The sequence below is a fragment of the Balaenoptera ricei genome, chromosome 15 (assembly GCF_028023285.1).
Source record: "Balaenoptera ricei isolate mBalRic1 chromosome 15, mBalRic1.hap2, whole genome shotgun sequence".
Lineage (NCBI taxonomy): Eukaryota > Metazoa > Chordata > Mammalia > Artiodactyla > Balaenopteridae > Balaenoptera > Balaenoptera ricei.
The window spans coordinates 23,439,681-23,459,787 of record NC_082653.1 but is presented as its reverse complement, the minus strand read 5'-3'; the positions used below and the strand labels follow the sequence as shown (position 1 = coordinate 23,459,787).

The 20,107-nt window shown below is 52.9% G+C and overlaps 1 protein-coding gene across 27 annotated transcripts in view; it reads left to right on the top strand.

Moving 5' to 3' along the window:
- The window catches only part of EPB41L1 (erythrocyte membrane protein band 4.1 like 1), a 137,949-nt gene that overhangs the window by 104,665 nt on the left and 13,177 nt on the right, over positions 1-20,107 (top strand). For 11 of the 27 annotated variants that reach the window (XM_059896673.1, XM_059896681.1, XM_059896670.1 and 8 more), the window contains 7 exons: positions 1,774-1,956; positions 4,308-4,412; positions 8,414-10,417; positions 10,924-11,031; positions 12,078-12,488; positions 14,253-14,357; positions 16,422-16,505. In XM_059896673.1, coding sequence (XP_059752656.1) covers positions 1,774-1,956; positions 4,308-4,412; positions 8,414-10,417; positions 10,924-11,031; positions 12,078-12,488; positions 14,253-14,357; positions 16,422-16,505 — 3,000 coding nt within the window. The remainder of the gene's footprint in view (positions 1-1,773; positions 1,957-4,307; positions 4,413-8,413; positions 10,418-10,923; positions 11,032-12,077; positions 12,489-14,252; positions 14,358-16,421; positions 16,506-20,107) is intronic. The other 16 variants (XM_059896689.1, XM_059896686.1, XM_059896687.1 and 13 more) reach the window with 8 other exon arrangements.

The following is a 20,107-nucleotide window of genomic DNA, read 5'->3' as shown; positions in this document are numbered from 1 at the left end:
CCGCTCCAGCTCTGCCAGGAAAGCCTCCCCCTCCTCCTCCTCCCATTTGCTGCTTCTCCCAACACCCTCATCCTGTGTTAACCACTTCTCCTTCCCTTTCACATAGTGTCCAACTCTTCCGTTGATACTTAACTGCAGGAGAAGTGGGTCTGTTCTTGGGCTGCTGAGGGAAAAGCCAGAGGCTGGGGTGTCAGAAAGGCCTGGCTTTTGGGTTTCAGCCCCAGTTCTGCCACTGACTCTTTGAGGGTCTTGGTAAAGTCCCCTCAGGCCCCCATCTGCACAGGAAGGCATTTGGACTAGGTTTCCCCCAGGCCCTTATCCTTCAAGGATCCACTGCTCCCTTCAGCCTTGGGGAACACCACATGCCCACAGGGCCAGTGCGGCAGGTTCAAGATGGAAGGTCACCAGCCACGTCTTAGGTCCATGGCGGCCCAAACCCACCCACCTGTGCACCCTCTATCAGGTTTGATTTCTCAGACAGACGTTGTCCTGAGACATCTCTGCTCAGGAAGGGATGCAGGAGGTACAGACAGACGTCTGGAGGGAAAGCAGAGCCTCAGTGGCATCGGTTTCCTTCCTTAGTTAACTTAGGAGTCAATCATAGTGGATCCTTGGATGCCAGAGATAAGCCCAGGGGATCTCTAGCCTTGTCCAAGGGCAAGCTTGCCTTCCAAGTAGTTGTTCCAGAATACTGATCTGACTTTATAATAAGCTGAGGTTGTCTATTTCTTGTCCTGAGTCCTCAAACAGCTTTGCAGATAAGGGTCCTTGGGCTGCCAGCACACCTGCCCTGCCTCCAGAAGTAGGCAGACTACTTCTGGCTCCTGTGCAAAGGCTGGTCCTCACTTGACCTAAGGACAGATTACTGTCTCATGCTGTACTGCCCAGAGCTCCGACTTGGCAATTTAATAGGGACACTCCTATGACTCCGGCTGTACCTGGCTCGGTTCTTGTGCCCAGCCTTGGGACTTACCTCCCTTCTTCCTGGTCTCTAATTCTAATCTTCCTGAACACCCCACAGAGCCCTAGTTTCTCTGTCTGGCTGTATCTCACCCTGTCTGCCCTTGAGGAGTTGGTACCCACAAGGAATCTGGAAGATCCTGGGTGGTTGGGAAAGGTAGTGGCTCACAGCAGAGAGTGCTGAACATCGTCTCTGCCCCTGGTGTGGAAGGAGGGCACATGTCTCCGGACGTCCTTGGATTTAGAAGGGCCCTACGGGGCCTGAGCAGTGGCACACGTTGGGCTAGGAGTGGCCTAGACTGAGGATCCTGCTAAGCACAGTGGTCCAAGTCATGGCCAGAGGTAGGGACCAGGATCCAGGAGGCCAAGGAGTGGGCCAGAGCAGCCCAGTGAACGGGATTGGTGATTTCTCACTGTGCTTTGGTTGTAACCGGAGGGAAGTCACCTCTGCGCCTTGTGAAACGAAAGGGAACTTACCCAGACCTGTGGGATTTGGGTTGACTTAGGTGTTCCAAGGCCAGGAGCCAGGCAGGGGAGAAGAAAAGATGGTTCTTGGCCAGAAGTCTCCTCTTCTTAACCTTAAGTGCTTTTTGCTCTTCGCTTTAATCTTGACTGGTTTGTGCACCTGTTGGGGCTAATCATCCCTGCCCTGCTTGGCTTGTGGGACGCTGTGAGGGTGAGACAGGGCCGTGGATGGGAATCACCTTGCTGATGTAGGGCGGTGACGGGGACCGTTACCATTTTCACCACGCCTTGCATCCCCTTCTTGGAGCTGTTCCTCTGATACCTGACTGTCCTCTCTGTGCACCCTAGTTCTTAGACAAGCCAGAGGATGTCTTGCTGAAGCACCAGGCCAGCATCAACGAGCTCAAGAGGACCTTGAAGGAACCCAACAGCAAACTGATCCACCGGGATCGAGACTGGGAGCGGGAACGCAGGCTGCCCTCCTCTCCCGCCTCCCCCTCCCCCAAGGGCACCCCTGAGAAGGTCAACGAGGTAGGTCTCACCCGAACCCCTCAACTGGGGCCTTGGGTAAAGACGTTGGGGAAGGTTGCTATGTACTGCTTACCCTCCCCCTCCACGCCCCGTTGCTGCGTAAGGTGGTGATGGAGATAGGGCAGCAGGTTAAGCTGAGGAGGACACATTCACTCACTCTTGGAATCCTGGGCCCCAGAGACCACCTTGAAAAACTCAAAAGACTCACTGTAGCGTGGTGTATTTCCCTTCCCTCAGCCAGAGTGTAATGGGGAAGGGGTGCTGGTTAGAAATGCAGGTTCTGGGGCCCCAACTCGGACCTACTGAATCAGAGTATTTCGAGGTAGAGCCCTGGAATCAGTATTTTAAACAAGTGCCCCAGGTGATTCTTACACACACTAAATTTTAAGAATCCTGATAGTTCTGTCCAGTAACCGGACCCCTTTGTGACTATTGTGAAAACACAGATGGGGGGAGTGTTCCTTCCTAGGAAGATCCTCAGAGCCCACCAGAAGGGAACATATCCTCTAGGAAAGTTAGAGCTGTTGCCGGTGCTCCAGAAAAAGATCCCACATGACCTGTCTTTCAGAGTGGAAAGCATGGGGTGTTTTCTCACTGAAAAAGAGAAAGGTAGGATCTTGAGAATTCCTGTATTTATAATCCCAAGCTGGTATTTTTAGCACTGCTAAATCTTGGCACTCTTTACCCCCGTTTATATTAGGTGTTTTCTCTCCAGTGCTACTGCTTATTGGTCTTAAACCCTTCTGAGGTCTAGACTCACAGTGCCTGGGTTTGAATTCTGGCCCTGCTGCCTGCTAGCTGGATGACTCTGGGCTTGTTACTTAACCCCTCTGAGCCTCCGTTAGGTAGAGATAATAAAAGTACCTAGTTCCCAGGACTGTTGTGAGCATCCAATGAGATAAAGCATGGAGGGGCCAGCAGAGGACCTAGATGCTCAATGTGCGTTACTTATTGTTTCATTTGGAGAGCCTTGGGACTCTCACACAGAAGGTTAATTTCAAATCAGAATCCTTTTTAAAGTTCAGAAGGACCCTCGGAACCCAGTTGGTTCAAGGTAATCATTTTACACATGGGCACAGAAGCTCAGGAAGGGGAAGGACTTGATCAGTGTCATAGCTGATAGAAGAGGGGCCAGAATCTGATTTTCTTATGTCCCAGGCCACTGTATTTGCTATTAAATCACAGCTGCCTGGGAGCAAGACCAAATCATATGAAGACCAGGAGAGAGTCAATTGTGCCTGTGCTGCCCTTTAGAGCTTTGAAAATTGGTGATGCAGCTGTGATCTAATAAGTGAGCCTTTGATTGAATCAGCACTCCCGTGGCCTCGACATGCCGGGTAACAGAGGGCCTTGTCTAGCGAGGCTGCTGTGGTAGGTCCCTGGCTGGTGATTCACAACGTCAGGGATGCTATGGGGGCCTCTATGGCTGGTGCCATGGAAGGAGGGCAAATCTCTTCACCCACTGAGGGCTTCTGTGGTCACCGCTGGCACAATCAAGACACTGAAGACCCTGGATGGGGCCCATGAGGCTGGTCTAGTGATCCAGTTACACACCCCCCTCCTCCTGCCCTGAGAGAAACTTGACCAGAGTGGCCTCTAGTCAGTCCTGAAGTGGATAAGGTGGGTGCAGAGGCTTCCAAAAGGGTCAGACTCCAGCAGAGAAAGGAAGGCTGGGCACTGGAGAGCTGGACTCTGGGGAGTTGAGGTGCCTCTGAGGAGCCTGGCATGGGGGTGCCCCACCTGCTGGTGATAGCTGGAACTGCCAGAAGATGCATCTTATTAAAAGGTGGCGTCTCTTCCACCTCCCATCCCCCTACTGCCTCCCCGCAAGAAGTGTAGTCCATTGCTGGAGAGAAGTCTGGTCCAGGAGCTCACCTTGGAGCGATGGACCTTTTAACTGGCTTACAGGTCCCAGTGGCATTTAGAGGCTCTTGAAGATTTGGGAGATGAGAGGAGCTGCAGCCAAGGACTGGACTGGGTCCTTGGGTGAGTGACATCACCCCTCGGAAGCCTCACTGCCTTGTCAGTCCATCTAAAAGGGGACCAGAATTGCCACTCCACAGTGTTGTTGGGAAGGTCGAGTGAGATAATGGATATAAAAGCACTTTATAAACTGGAAAGTGCTGGACAGTCCTGGGGCCACTGCTGATGGTAACTGGAATCCCTGATCCAAATATGGGCTCTCATGGCGTGGCTCCTTCCTGAACTAAGGATGCGGGAAACTAAGGAAAAGCTGGGCTATTCACGGACTCTGTGTGTGTGTCTCTCTCTTGCTTTCTCTCTCCCCCTCTCTGTCTCTCCTTCCCTTCCTCCCTCTTCCCCTCTCCTCCGGCCCTGGGCCTCCCCTGCAGTCCCAGAGGACCCAGGACACCTCTCAGCAGGACTTGGCACCTGAGCCTGGGACGGCCACAGGCTTGGAAGTGTTCACTCAGAAAAGCCTCGCAGCGTCTCCTGAGGTTACTGTCGTCACCTCCCCACCCACCCAGAACCACCCTAATAATCTTAAGAAAACCCTTTCTCTGGGCTGAGGGGGTGGGCCAGATGCTGCCCTGCAGGTGGGAGCAGTGGGTATCTCATGTTGGCCCTGTGCTGTGACAAGTGAGCGTCCCCCGTCCCAGGGGTCCACAATGGGCCAGCCCGTCCCTCATCCATGGTTTCTCAGGAAGGATAGGACTGAAACCATTCAAGGAAGACAGAATGGTCTGAGTCGCCTTTGGCTTAAAAAGAGCAGGTAGGCATGACCTCTCAGGTCCCGCTGAGGCAGGTGACCTGGAGGCAGGTTCTGACTGCTAAACTTGGGATCAGGGATCATGGCACCTAAATACCTCTGCTCTGAGGTCTTGCCTCTGTTTAGAAGCCTGAGTAAGGTCTAGCAGTGACTAATTAGCCCCTCCATCCCCTGCTTCCATTCTCTAAGCTCCCCTTGGAGTTTGGGTCTGTCAGGGTCCCCAGGCAGGCAAAGGTGGGCGTCTTTCACCAGGGAGCATCCTTGGGGTTGTACAGATGTCGGTCAGGCAAGCATTCTAAATGAGGCGAGCATTGCTTCTCTGCCCAGGATGGCAGTAGGCCGAGGGTCCTCGGAACTTCCTGTGCCCCTGTGTGGATGCCGGGTGGAATCCAGGCCCAGGAGCAGGGGGTTGCATCCTCCCTCTTTGCTGGGACTTCATAGACCGTCGGGATTGGAAGGGACCGATTGATCATCTGGGTGAAAATTCCTTCTCCCTGATAACCAACCCTCCTCTGTTGGCATAGTGTGTATGAGGGCATATACCGTTCTCTATTCCTGGAGAAAAATTTTGTAGCTGCTAGAAATGTCCTGGAACTGTAAGAGAGCCGTGAGTCAGCTACATAAGTGGTACAACATAAATCACAGTTCTACTCTGAATTTTTCCTAAAGGTAAAAATAAAAACAAAACTAGGAGCACTCTTGAGAGAAGTTGGACAGGAGTCCACAGCATCCCAAGGTTAGGGAAGCAGTGATGTCTTGGAGCACAGAGGTTCACGTAGAGCCAAGCACAGGTGCCCTTACTTGGGGGGTTGCGGGGTTGGGAGGGCAACGTGCGCCCTTCACCAGCATCCCTGAAAATTGTCCGTCCAGCCTCTTCCACAAGGGGGCTCTCCCTGTTCTTAACAGCAGTCCATTTTGTCTTCAGTCATCTGTTGGGAAGTTTCCGTATTGAATTATAACCTGCCCTTCTGAGTCACCTGCCTGTGGGCCTCGCTCTGCCCCCTGGCGCCTGTAGTTCCACCCTGCATCCTCCTCCAGGAAGGCCCGTCAGAGTTCAGCGTCCCCTCTGCCCCCCAGCTCCCACTTTCTTCCGCAGCTTCTCCCATGGTTTCTAGAGGGCTCCTTGTCCTGGACCCCTTCCTCTGGGGGTCTCCTGTAAATAGCAGGGCCCAAAATGTGACCCAGAGCTCCAGGTGGACCCTGAACAGCCCGGGGTCAGAAGAATCCTGGCTGGAGATTTTCTTCCTGTCAGCTTGTGTGGGAACAGAACTGGCCCCACTCCTGCTCCCAGCTCCCAGCTCCCGTTTCGTGGCCAGTCTTGCTGCAGTGGCTCCAGCTGACAGCAGGGGGTGCTCTGAGCAGGCACTAAAGGTCCCCTGGCTCAGTGGAAAGAATGGCCCGGCGGCTTCCCTGACATCATTTATCCTGTGAATTGGGTCAGAGAGCCAAAGCTTTCCTCTTTTCGTTCAGACTTTTTCTCTCTTCAGGATTTTTACTTGTTAGATGCAGAGCCTCTTCTTCCCTCTGGGAGCCTCAGTTTCCCCTTCTGAAATGAGGGTAACAGGACCTGCTTCACAGGTCGCCATTTGGATTAAATTTAATAACCTCTCCAAAGGGCTGACACTGCCTGGCACATAGTAACTAAATATAAGTACATGTTTCCCTTTTTCTTACTGCAGAAACTTTCTGTTCTGTGCCAGCTCCCACCCCACTCAACCTAGTTTCTAAGCTTCTGGTTGCTAGAAACTAGTTTCTAGTTAGACGTGGGGCAGGAGTGTTCCACAAAGGGTCTCATGGACCGTCTTTGGCCATCATTGCCGGGCTGATGATGTCAGTACCAGCTGAAATGGGAGCAGCTAAAGGCGCCTGCTTCCCAAGTAGAAGAGAAAGGAGGCTTTGTAGGCTCTCAAAGCTCTTCCCTCTGGGATGGTTCAAGTGTTGTTGTCCTGAAAGCTTAACAACCTGAAGTAGAATCTCAGAAACCCACGCAGATTTTGTCTGGCCCGCCCCCCTTCCTTTTCTCTCTCTTTCCTGTTGTCAAGATTCTCTTAATGAGGTTTGATTCCCTGACAAGCACGGAGATTTTGCTAAAATGGAGCAGGGGGAGGGGTGGGGGAGGTCAGAGGGTTTATAATGCTCCCTTGATCCTTCAGAATCCTTCAGATCTTCTGGGATCTGACAGACTTCTCACCAAGTCATAACCTGAATTGGAGCCCAAGCACATGGGAACCTGCCCCCTGCTGTTGTCAGGAGCAGTTTTTGGCACATCTTACTGTGGAGCTTTTCACAGGACACAGAATCAGAGAACGGGTTCTAGGCCTGCCTGCCTTTGCCACTGGCTCACTCTCTGACCTTGGGCACGGTGCTTACTTTTGCCAGCCCTCAGTTTCCACGTCTGTGCCATGAGGGGCTTGGGTCAGAGCAGTGGTTTCAAAGGAGGGAGGCACTTCGGGGCACTAGGGCAGCCCAGGCCTCCAACTTCCACAGGGGAACCCTGTATCTGTGTTACATATTGGATTGCCATCAAGATTTTGTGTGAAGAAAGTATTCTGTGGTTGCAAGAAGATTTAAATCCCATTGGTCTTCTTGCTTTTTTGGTGGTGGTGTTGTTCGCACCTCGCGGATTGCAGGATCTTAGTTCCCCAACCAGGGATCAAACTCGGGCCCCTGGCAGTGAAAGCACCAGGTCCTAACCACTGGACCACCAGGGAATTCCTGGCCTTCTTTCTTTTTTAACAATTCTAGAAGTCCATCCTTCCCTCCTAAGTGTTGCTTGAAAAACTCTAGGGGAGGTAGAGGGCTGTTTTGTTGATGGTTGACAGTGCTGTACTCTCAGTGCTTTTGACCAATGATGATGCTTGGATCTTTAGATCTTTTCCTTCTATGATATGTTCTGGTCAGTCCTCTTCCACTCTTTCTGTGGATTTTGTTAGAATTCTCCAAGAATAGGCCTTGGTATTTGTTTCTTTGGGAATGAACTCCACAAAGTTCAAGCTGTTTCAGCCATTGTAGTGACTGGCACTAACCTCTAGAGCTGGCCGTTTGGTATATTTTGGTCTAATCTCTTTCCTTCCAATTAGCTCTTGCAGAAAGGTCCAATTCCAGGCTGTGGCCTGTGAAACTTAACTCAGTGCCTCCCCGACAACTTGACATTAGATCGCAGTTGGGACCCATATTCCATTGGTTGTAAGTCAGCAAGCCTCTCAGGCATCAAAAATCAGGCATTCTTTTCCTGACTTGACTAACTGTGACCTTGAAAAAGTCACTGACCTTCTCTTGGCCTCAGTTTACCTATTTGCACAATTAGGAGATTGGACTGCAGGAAGTCTTAGGAGTTCTTTTGGCTCTAGCCTTCAAAGATTCCATGTGATGTAAGCTACTTTCCCCTCTGACACTGGCAGCTTTATTATTAAAAGAGGAAGAGTCCTGGACCATCTGTGGATTTCCATTCCCTGACGGTTAACACGGGGAGGGTATGAGACCGCATCCCATTTTACCCAGTTAGGGTGGTGGTTGAGGGCATCAGTAGATAATTTGTTGGGTGCCTTGATGGGAAGAGTAGCCTTGATGAGGCTGACCAGCATTGTCATGCCTTCCTCTCCCCAGCCAGTTGACCTTGACCGAGGGGGCAGGTTGACCTTGGTCCCTTCTTGCAGAGGGAAAAAGTGAACCCATTCTTCAGGTGCCTGATATTTCATGTTAACTCTTCTTGCTCCAATTAAAACGCAGGGTTCAGAGCATTGGGTATTTATAGAAAGAGAGTACCTTAGGCCAGAAGAACTCAGTCTCCTAAAAGTGACCACCACACAACAGGAAGAAAGGGAGGCAGGCCTCGCAGACATGCTTGCTGACGGCAGACTCTCCAAGGTAGACGTCCTGGTGGACAAGTTCACCTTTGAAATGGCCACAGAAGAAAAGGTGGGAGCCAGAGGAGCAAACATCCAGCGACAAGGAAGAATGATCACGAGCCCTGAAGACTTCGAGTCAGTGTGGGGGGAATGCCCCTGGGTCAGGGAAGGCCCAGGAGGGGCTTCTCTGGCTGCAGGCTGCACGCTGGCAGGAACGCTCCCAGAGGGCTCCTGGTTCAGGGTGGACCCTGGGGAGGCAACCACCAGGAAGCAGCGGGCCTCCGGGGGTCAGCTGGAGGGCCCGGCGGAGCTGAGGCAGGAGCGGGAGGAGTTCCAGGCTCACGGAAGACCCGCCGCCCCGGCCACCGGCCCCGCAGAGGTGGACGTCCCCTCTCCAGCCTCCGACGCGGGAGGACTCCGGTCGTTTCTGCTGGACCCAGCCTACACAGAAGCCAGAGCCGACTCGAGCGATGAAACCGACACTTCCTTTGCAGAGAGAAGCTTCTATTTAAACTATGGAGAGAAAGAGTCTGAAGACCAAGTCCTCCCTCCGGCCCTGGAGGAGAGAGAAGAGCACTTAGATGCCCCACCTGGCTGCGAGACCGGGCGGAAGTTCTCGGAGGAGCTCACGGAGAGCTCAGAGCTGGACTCCTCCGGCCCATGGGGCTCTGCTGCCCCTGTCGGCAGAAACAAGCACCATGAGGGTGAAGCCCACTCAGCTTCCTCAGAGGGAGGGTCGGGGCCCCCCAGGAATCAAGGACCAGATGACCTGGAGGTCTTTGTCAAGCAGCTCGGAAAGGGACCTTCTCCAGGGCTGATGTTTGCTGAGGACTGGGACGAAGCCCGGTGGGAGATGGAAGGAGAGTCTACCCACCCAGCATCCTCAGTAGCTGCAGAGGAAGAGACCCCCCAGAGTGGAGATTTGATGGGAAAGGCTGAGAAAAGTCCCCCAGGAGAATGGAACCACTCACCTCACAGAGGAGGGGGCGTGCGTCCAGACCGCCAGGCCTGTGCCCTTCCGTGGGCCATCCCTCCTAGTGATGTCAGGAAGCCAGCCAAGCCGGACAGAGGCAACTTCCTGACCAGAGAGAGGGGACCAGTTCACACCCAAACAGGAGAACCTGTGACAGAGGACAGCAAGGCCCCAGTGTTTCTTCAGATGGAGGCGATCACCCCCCTCCCAACCTCGCCCCGTCCCTTTGCGGCTCAGACATCTCCAGAGGAAGCTTCTTCAAGCCCAGCCCCTTATGGGTCGGGGGAGCCTGTGCAGCTCAGGGGCCGCTTTGGAGAACAGTCCCCTGTATTTCTCAAACATGCCCATCCTCCTAAAGAGAGCCCGGAGCCCAAGGACCGAGTAGGGCTGGCTGTGACCCCAGACGGAGGTGAGCGCAGGGCCCCTCCCATCGCCAGCAGGAAGCCCAGAGTTGTCCCTGAAGAAGCCCTGGGGTTGCTGTTCCCTTCAGGGAAGCAAAAGGAGATGACCTCTTTCCAGGCTGGGGGTCAAGAGGGCTCCCTGGAAGATATTAGCAAGACCTCTGTGGCCAACAAGATTCGTATCTTTGAGACCCACGGAGCTGAAACTCGCTGGGCGAGTCAGGGTGAAACCAGGGCCTTTGCAAACGAGTTGTCTTCGGAGGCCTCCGTGGGGCAGGTCGAGCAACAGCGGAGTAGGCGTTTAGACCTGGGATTTGCTCAGTTCCAGCCCCCAGGGGACTTTGCTGCCCCCAAAGCCACACATTCCTCCATGATGCCGCCAGCTACCAGACACTTCCGGGAGGGCATTTCTACCCCATCCCCCCGGGAAGGATGCATGGACGTCGAGCTCGTGTCCCCCAGTCCAGGCTGTGAAACTACACTGGAGGGAGCTACTGGGGGAACTGGCCACGTGAGCCCCCGCCCCCATGCTGCCCCCAGCCCGGGAGCTGACCGCATGCCGCGTAGCTCTTTAAAAGCATGTTTCTGTGGCCCCTCGTCATTACTGCCACCAGAGGCTGCTTGTCCATCCCTATGAGTTCTTTTCCCTAAACGGGCCTGAGCGTAGCCCAGGCGGAATGACGGTTTCATCTGCTTGGCCCATGTTAGCTTAGCCACACAGACCCTCGGCTTTTGGTGTGACCTGGTGCCCGGAGGGTCACACAGCGCCGGTGGAGAAAGTGGCACCCCCTCCAGCAAACTACACATTTGCTTTGCCTTGCTGCCCGCACCTGCTGGGTTCCTACCGTTTTGCTTGGCTTGTCCAACGATCTTCCTTCATCCTTTCCCTTCCCTGGTGCTCCTGCCTTGGGGAAGCTGACAGTCCAGAGGTTTCCATCCTTCACTTCTGGCTCCCTCTCGGTCCTAGTGCCAAGTTCCTTTCTGCCTCCTTAAGACTAACTGTCTTCTCTAATCCAGAACAAACCCGGAGACGCGGTCAGGCAAGAGAAGCACGTTACCAGCTTAGCAGCGAATCCCCCAGGAAAGGGGGGGCACCTGAGATTCACCAGCCCCTCAGGCCCTCAGGTCTCTGCAGCCCCTCGGTGCCCTGATGACCTGGTCATCTTCGCCTGGCCAGGATGCATCGCTGCCTTAGATTCCCCACCTGCTCTGGCAGCGCCTCTTGTGGCAGCTCAACTCTGGCTTGTCTGGAATGTGTCCTCACACCTCTCAACCTTCCAGAAACTGGCTAAATGGAGGCTTGTCTAGCAAGTGAATCTCTACGTGTACCGAGTCTCTAGAACCTGAAGCCAAGTACTTTAAAAATATTTGGTGGGGGTTAGATTGGTCTTCAAAAAGAATGTCGTAAAACAGCCAAAAATGTGTGTGGTGTTTAATCCCTGACAGGCCAGTTGAGAGGTATGTATGTCGGACAAGAGTTGCTGGTCCCCCTCCAGCACTTCCTTGGCCTGCTGTTGTCAATTACACTGATGGGACCAGAACCTCCACTCAACGGAGCTCAGGGTTGAAGTGATGTAGCACCCAGCTCCCAGGAATTACCCCGTGTTGCTCCTCCCCCTAGACGATGCTGACCCCTCCCACAGAGACTCAGTGGAATTGACAAACCGTGTTGGCTTCCTCTTTGTTCCTCAAAGCTCTTGGCTCCAGCCTCTCTGCCTCCCTGTCCTGGGTGGTCCTGAATCCCTGGGTCTCCCTCCTTGGTTTTTGCCTCCTTGATGTCCGCCTGCACGGATGGGCCTGGGGTCCGGGCTCCCATCCCTGCCTTGTGCGCAGTGCCGCTTCTGATAAGCTCCCAGATCCAAACCTTGGATGGGGCCTCCTGTCCAGAGCCAACTGGCAGGATGTGTGCTTTGTACTTGCTTCTGCCGTCAGCCGGAGACCCTCGGAAAGGAGTGTCCTCACTCTTGAGAAGTGTTCTTTTTCTTTTTTTAAAGCTTATTATGGTGTCAAAGAACCTTTCCGGGGGTGTTTTTCTTTTCCTGACCTGCACTTCCATTTGGGGCATCGAATGGCCCCGAGATTTCTTCTGTCATTCACCATCTTGATTTCTCTCTTTCTCTCTCTCTCCCCCCATCCCACACCCCCATTCCTTTGATTTTACCTGGCCATAGAGAGCAGGGCTGAGGGAGGGCTCCGAGGAGAAAGTCAAACCGCCACGGCCCAGGGCCCCAGAGAGTGACACGGGAGACGAGGACCAGGACCAGGAGAGGGACGCGGTGTTCCTGAAGGACAACCACCTGGCCATTGAGCGTAAGTGCTCCAGCATCACGGTCAGCTCCACGTCCAGCCTGGAGGCCGAGGTCGACTTCACAGTCATCGGCGACTACCACGGCAGCGCCTTCGAAGACTTCTCCCGCAGCCTGCCTGAGCTTGACCGAGACAAAAGTGACTCAGAAACCGAGGGCCTGGTGTTCTCCCGGGATCTCAGCAAACGGGGCCCGAGCCAGGATGACAAGTCTGGGGGCATCGAGGACAGCCCGGACCGAGGGGCCTGCTCCACCCCGGATATGCCCCAGTTCGAGGTACAGTGGAGCATCATCGGGACCCGGGCCCACTGGGCACTGCATGTTCAGAGGGCCCTGGGCCATGTGTGAGAAGACTGAGCCGCCAGCCTGAAGCTCTGTTCCGTGTTGCATGACTGCCCCTCCGCAGAACAGCATGGTTCTGTGCTCGCATGTTCGGCAGCTCGGTTTACCCCTAACGTGCACTCCCGGGCGCTTTAACCCTGTGATCCCATCTCTTGCCTGAGGTCAAGTGATGACAGGCAGTCTGGTCCTACTCGACTCCTCCTCCCCCTGTCTGTGTTGCATGGCACCTGCAGAGACCGTGTGCTTGTGGACTCATGGGGGCGCCTGCCGCCTGCTCTGAAAGCCACATGGTGTTTTCTGATCCCGGCCCTGGCTCCTCTCCGCAGGGCCTGGGGTCTTGGGGTAGCGGTGGAAACTCCTAGAGAAGAGGAAACGTCATCACCTGGGGGACACAGGGGTAGACTGCGTCTGGGCGTCTCTGCTCCCTGTCCTTCTTTCAGAGGATCTTTGTTCACATTATTCCTTTGCTCTCCCACGTCTTCCAGCCCCAGCTACCTCCCACATTCCAGGCACTGAAACAGGAGCTCATCTACTCTGGGCTTTCACTCCATGCTGTACCCTCTGGAGAAGGTGTCTCCTCCCTTTCTCTGCCTTGCAAACTTGTCACGTTCCAGGGCCAAGTTCAGATAGCACTTACCTAGCAAACGCTTTCCTGACAACCCTGGGCAGAAGTGTTGCTCCCTGCTCGGCCCCCTCGCTCTGCAATGCTTCTGCTTCCAGTGGTATCACAAGTAGTCAGGTTACTGGCTGACAGGTCTGCTTTCCTACCAGGTGGCAGCTCCACTAAGCTTGCACATTCCAGGCACTAATAATGATTAACTGAATGAATGCCTAGATCTCTGAGTTACAACCATCTAGAAGAATCCCCTCTTAACCACCCTCCCAACAAGCTAACTTTCATTCATTCATTCAGCTCACATATGTTAGCACCTGCTGTGTGTATAGCCATGAACTAGGTTCGATGGAGGACTCAGAAGAAACTAATCATTTAACATAAGACTTCTAGAGGAGGGGTTGGAAACTGGTGGCCCTGGGCCAAATCTAGCTGGCAGATGTGTTTTCTTTGACTTTGATTTAAAAATCAGGACATTGAATATAAAATCCAGGGATTTTTTTTTTGTATCATTAAAAAAAAAAAAATCAGATGATCCGGTCACTCAGGCCAAACCTGAGTGGACCCCATGTGCTCTCCAGTTCACCCCGGTCCTCAACAAGCCGGCCTCACTCGTTTACATCTCCTGCCTGGCCCCACCGCCCGGGCCTCCAGGTGTGACTCCTTCTCTAAAGAACAGTTCAGAGAAAGCAGCTGGGAGGTGGTGGCATAACCACTGAAGTCATTCAGGACTATGTATATCAGGAAAATGCTGAGTGTGGGGCCCGGCACAGAGCATGTTAATTGAATGGTGAACGTTCTCTTAATGGTAGCCTGAAACCCAGCATGCAGCCACCACGAGGTGGTATGGCGACAGGGTCACGGGCAGGCTGTCCGGGTGCTGCTGGTGGTTCTGGCTCCCCTCTTGGGCTGTTTGTCTGTGACATCACACCAGGCCTCTTTGGCCCTGGCCTTCGACCCCCTCTGGAGACTTGGTCAGCGGCAGTGGTGGGAGATAACCTGCTGACCCTACGCTGCAGTTGCCTGTGAGTAGGAGTCGTGCCGGGGCTTGAGATACAGAGTGTTCTTCCCTCATCTGCCTACAGCCCGTGAAAACGGAAACCATGACAGTCAGCAGCCTGGCTATCAGGAAGAAGATCGAGCCGGAGGCTGTACTGCAGACCAGAGTTGCCACTGTGGACACCACCCAGGTAACCTGTGCCTTCCTGTGCACGCTGAGCCTAGGTACTGGGCATTTAAGGGTGGGGTCCCCATCATGGCCAAGCCCCTTGGCCAACTCTTGCTGCCTTGGCTCCCCCAGAGCCACCATTTTAACCCTGATGCTCTTCTGAGCTTCATTGTCCTCCCTGAGCTCCGGGTGTGGGTGGTGGGATGGGTTCTTATCCTGGCCAGACGACACCTCTTAAAGCCTCAGTGTTCCCATCTGTAAAATGGGGAGGGTCATGTCTCCCTCATCCTCCTGGGAGTGTTATAAGGACTAGCGGTTAGTGGATTAGACCATGGCTTTCAGATCGCCTGAAGGAGGTGGAGAGGTTTCTTAAGATATCCCAGGGGAAGAGGAGCGAGAACCCAATTCAGCTTGGGTCAGAGCAGCTCACATTGGGTCATTTTTTTGTGTGTGCATGGGGGTTCCACATCAGATTGACAAAATGAACAAACTGAAAAAAAAGATAAAATGTCGTCTGTCTTAGCAAGATGAAACATACTCAGTCCCCTGGAGAAGCTGTTGTAAATAGACACAGGTGCATTACTTACAGTGCATTTCCTAAGTTCCTTTTGTGGCTTTTAAGCTTTGAAAATGGAGACTAAGGGTCTGATAGATGCCCTCTTGGTTCTTTCTGGCCAGAGGAACCGCAGTGCTGGGGACTTTTTTGCCCTGGAGACCAGTCTTTGTCTTAAGAACTAAGGAAAGATGTAAATCTACAAAATGTGGGCAACTCTGTCATTTCCAGAATTTTTTCTCTCACTTTTATAACATGCATAGAGGTTTATGAGGCTGCTAGTGCAGCTGTCAAGACTCTTGAGTTCTGACAAGCTGTGTGACCCCGGGTCATCTTACTCCCTCTCTGCTCTATTTTGTTTTAGTAACGTGTGTTGGTTTTGTTTTTATACAGAGAAATACAAAGAAAACTAAAAATGGCCCCAAATTTTACAGCTCAGTAACCCCTATTGACATCAAAACAAAATAACAACAAAATATTCACAGTTATGAAATTCAAACAGAACAAAATGAATTTTTTTCTTGTGAGTCCTCCTAGAAAAAAGATATATGCACATACCAACATATGTCCTTATATCTCTAGGTATTTAAATTTTTTACACAAAAGAGATCATTCTCTTTTACACTTTACCTTTTTTCTTTTTTAAATAAATTTATTTATTTATTTTATTTTTGGCTGCGTTGGGTCTTTGTTGCTGCGCACGGGCTTTCTCTAGTTGCGGCGAGAGGGGGCTACTCTTCGTTGTCGTGTGTGGGCTTCTCATCGCGGTGGCTTCTCTTATTGCGGAGCACAAGCTCTATGTGCACGGACTTCAGTAGTTGAGGCATGTGGGCTCAGTAGCTGTGGCTCGAGGGCTCTAGAGCGCAGGCTCAGTAGGTGTGGTGCACAGGTTTAGCTGCTCCACGTCATGTGGGATCTTCCTGGACGAGGGATCGAACCCGTGTACCCTGCGTTGGCAGGCGGATTCTTAACCACTGAGCCACCAGGGAAGTCCCTACCTTTTTTTCTTATTACTTACCTTGGAGATCACTCCATGTTGGCACATGTGGCCCCACCTCACTCTCCTTGTTCCCCCTTAGGAGTGGATCCTGATTTAGCATGCCTTTATCACCCATCAATGGACCTGTGATGGTTTTTGTCTTTTGCAGTTAATGTTGAATGCTGCAGTGAACTTTTTTGTTCAGACTTCCTGGCGAAACTTTCAAAGTTTATGCCTGAAGGGTGAATCTCTAGCAATGGGCTCGCTCAGTCAAAGAATACAGGCATTGAAATTTGGATAGAATGTATCAAATTATCTGGGATTATTTTCCCTTTGTGAAATAAAATGATTGGAATGAGCTGGAGGACCTGTGAGGCCCCTTTGTAGTTTGGTCTGTGTGTGGACGTACCCCCTCCCCAAGTGCATGTTTGCTCACACTGCCTGTCACTTGGTACCTGGGGATGCCACGAGCCCAGGTGGCAGATGTTGCAGGCGTATCTGGTACTCTCTCTCTCTCTCTCTCTTCCCTCTCTAATAACTCCTCCTCTGGCCAGCAGGTTGACGGGACTGCCCCAGGGGGTAAGGAGTTCATAACAACTACTCCCTCCATCACCACGGAGACCATATCAACCACCATGGTAAGTAGGACCCGAGACCTCCCTCTCTGACCAGCTCCATTGCCCCTGAAACAGCCAGATAACAAGCTAACCTCGCCAGCTATGGCAGGAAGTCCTCATCCGCCCTCACAGCATCAGGTGTGGCACACACAGTCAAACTTTCATTGTCTGACACACAGTCAAACTTTTATTGACTGGCCACAGGACATCCAGTCAGACCTGTTTTGCAAATTGAATAATGTAGGAGGTGGCATCCCTGAGTCTCAGTCATCTGGACCATCTCAGCTACGGCAGGGATAAAGAGAGGATGGTACTATTTGATTAACTGACTGTCGGCAACACAGGAGGATTGTGCCTGAAAGTCCTCCCTGAGTGAGGTCCATCCTCCTGGCAGCCATGGCTCAGGATTTGGGACTGTGTCTTGAGGGACCCTGTGGTTCTGCTACCTATTTGCTGCCTGACCCATGAAGGAAGGTCTTTAGGTGTCCTCATCTGTAAAATGGGAGTACTCCCCATTCTGCCTGGTTCACAGGCTCTTAAGAGAGTTCAGTAACATCAGATTCTTCAAATGATGACACAGCACAGCTAGCATTCAGCCACAGGTTATGATACCATGCAGTGCGCTCATGGGGTAAAACCAGAGCTGTGAAGTGGATGCTCTTTTTTCCCACCCTTTACAGATGAGGAAAATGAAGTTCAGAGAGGTACAGTGACTTACCCAAGGTCACACAACCAATACGTGGTAGAGCCAGGTCAAACCCAGGCATTCTGATTCCGGAAGCCCCACTGTCCACCTCAACCACTCTGCTCCCTCATCCTGACCGTTGTGAACAGTGGCTGCGTGGGGCTGGGGCTGGGGCTGGGGCCAAGCAGGTATCAGTGCCTGGACCAGACCTGTCTTGAGCTGTGGGAGGTTGTTTTCAAATGCTTTCTCTTGCCAAACCCCTGATATGCACATAGGAAGAAAATTACATTAATTTAGACTACCCAGCAGGAAGGTTTTGAGTAAACAAAGATATTAAGAGAAATAAGCCCAAACCAGTTACCAGCTTGCACACTCTCCCCTGGTCACTCAGTTCCTCCTCTCCCCTCACCCCTTCACCACATGGCATCAGGATGCTTATCGGGCTAAATGTAAATTCGTACCATGGTGAGCAGGCAGTCATATCATTCATTTACTCATCCATCCATCCATCCATTCATTTGTTCTAAAAACATTTCTTAATCTCTACTCTGCCCAGTATGGGGAGTTGAAGAAAAGATACTGCCTGTTAGAACTCATTCATCGAAATAATAATCACAGGCACATCTAATGGGCTGTGCCTTTGTGTTTAGGTCCTGGGCACACAGTGGTGAACAAGGTCCAGCTCTCCCACTTCCTGGCTGGATGACCTAGGGCAAGTTACCCAAACCTTTCCAGACCTCAGTTTCCACTTCTGGAAAATGGAGTGAGGGGAAATAATAGCATATCCCCCAAAGGGTTGATGTGAGGCTAAACTAAGGTCATCGATGCAAAGCCTTCCAAAGAGTGCCTGGCACATTACAAGTGATCTGTAAATGTGAGTGGCCGTTATTTTTTCCTGCCTTTCCTAGGGGGCATAGGGGGTGGAGTGACACTGTAGGAGCTGGGGAAGGCTTTGTCTAGGCGGTGACATCTGAGCTATTCTTGAAGGATAAATTAGGGTGCAGTCACGGGAGGAGGTCTCCTAGGCTGTGGGAACAGCAGATGTAAAGGCAAGGATGTGAAGGAGCATAGCATTTAGGGAAAGGAAGTGGTCAGTGAGGCAAGATGTCAAGCGTGTGGAGGGGGAGCAGGGGGAGAAGAGGCTGGAAAGGAAGGCTGGGCCAGGGCTTGAAGGGCCTCGAATGCCATGTATGAAGTTCCAACTTCATCCTGGAGACCATGGAGAATCACTTCGACTTTTTAAGTAGGGGCATGATGTCATCAGATATGTGTTTCTGTGTTTTAGAAAGATTACTCTAGCAGCCCGTGTGGAACATGCCTGGAGCAAAAAATTCCTTCCCTTGGGGGCGTGGGTCCCATTTTTATTCTCCTTCCTTCCTTCCCCTCCTCCCTCCTTCCCTCCCTCCTTCCTTCCTTCAGCAAATATTTATTGAACACCCACGATGTGTGAAGTAGTGTGCCAGGCGCTGTGAATCCAGCTCCGCGGGAGACAGACAGCATCTCTGAGCCCACATTCTACTGGGAGAGACGGGAAGAGCAGGCAGGGAACTAGTTTAGGGGCGGGGGCAGGGCCAGGGTGCGAGGAGTTGGAGGCTGACCAGGAGGTCAGGGTTGAGGGTGCCTGGAGGGAGGAAAGTACAGGATTGGGTCACTGGTAGAACGTTCAGGTGATAGGAGGAAAGACGGGCCGCGACGCCGCTCACCAGCCCCGCTGGTCTCCGAGCGAGCGCGGCCCTGGGAACCTGTTAGAGAGGAAGTTCCCAGGCCCCGCCCCAGACCTATTGACTCAAAAGCTCCGGGGCGGGGCCTAGGGGGGGGGGGTCTCTGTTTTCACAAGCCCTCCAGGTGACACCCCTCAAGTCTGAGAAGCGCTAACAGGAACAAGGAGCACGGGGTGGGGTGCTTTTTAGCGGCACGTGTGTGTCGGGGGTGGGAGGCAGCGAATTCCATTCTGGGTCTGATGAGTCTGAGGCGCCTGGGGGACGTTTCCAGGGGAAAGTGTCTAGGAGACATTGGTTTTCAAGTCTAGGGTTCAAGAAAGATCTGAGCTACAGATAAAGCGAGAGGAGACAGTGGCCTCGATGAGGCAGTGGAAGCCTTGAGTGGCTGAGGCGGCCCAGAGAGGGGCGGCGAGGAGGAGAGCCCGGAGTCCGCCGGAGGAAGGGCCGGGGGCGGAGATAGGGGTGTCACCTTAGCCACGGAGAGGGGCTGCGCCTCCTAGAGGCGGGAGAGGGGACTGGCTGAAGATACCGGAGAGGCAGGTGGAGCAGCTGGCACCTTGTTCTGGAATGACCTGTGTCCCCATCAGTGTGAACGTGGAGGTGAGGCTTTTCCGGGAAAGAGGGGTCAATGGGAGAAGAAGAAGCTTGAGGGGAGAAGGGCCTGGAGGGACAATAGGATTCAAAGGGGCTAGTGGCTATTTCCTACCCTGGGAGAAAGGAAGCATTGAGCCTAGAAGGCTGCCCTTTTAAGGCCTGCTGCTGGGCCACATTCTGGGACTGCCTCTGAGAAAGTAAGTGCCTTGTGGATGGAATGCCAGGTAACCAGGTCACCGACAGCCTCAGCTGGAGGCAGGCCTCGGGGAAAGGTGGGGCGAAGATAGAGGGCTTCTGTCCTCACCCGTCCCCTGGCAGGCAGAGGTCCAGATCTAGTACCCTGCAGCCCACTGGGGAGCTGCAGAATGGACACAGCTTCTGGGCCCCTGGACAGACAAGGCTGAGCCCTGAGATGGGGCAGGAAGTAGGAGGTAGAGGCCGGCAGCTGGGCCCCTTCCAGATGTGGGCCAGTAAGTCTGGGACCAATTCCAGGAGTATCTAGCAGTTAGACTCCAAGGTAGGACCAGGAGAGCTGGCTCAAGGGCAAGTGTTCCAAGGGCAGAGTGGCATGGCAGAAGGAGTGCGTTGAATTTGGAGTCTGACCAACCTGGGTCTAAATCCAG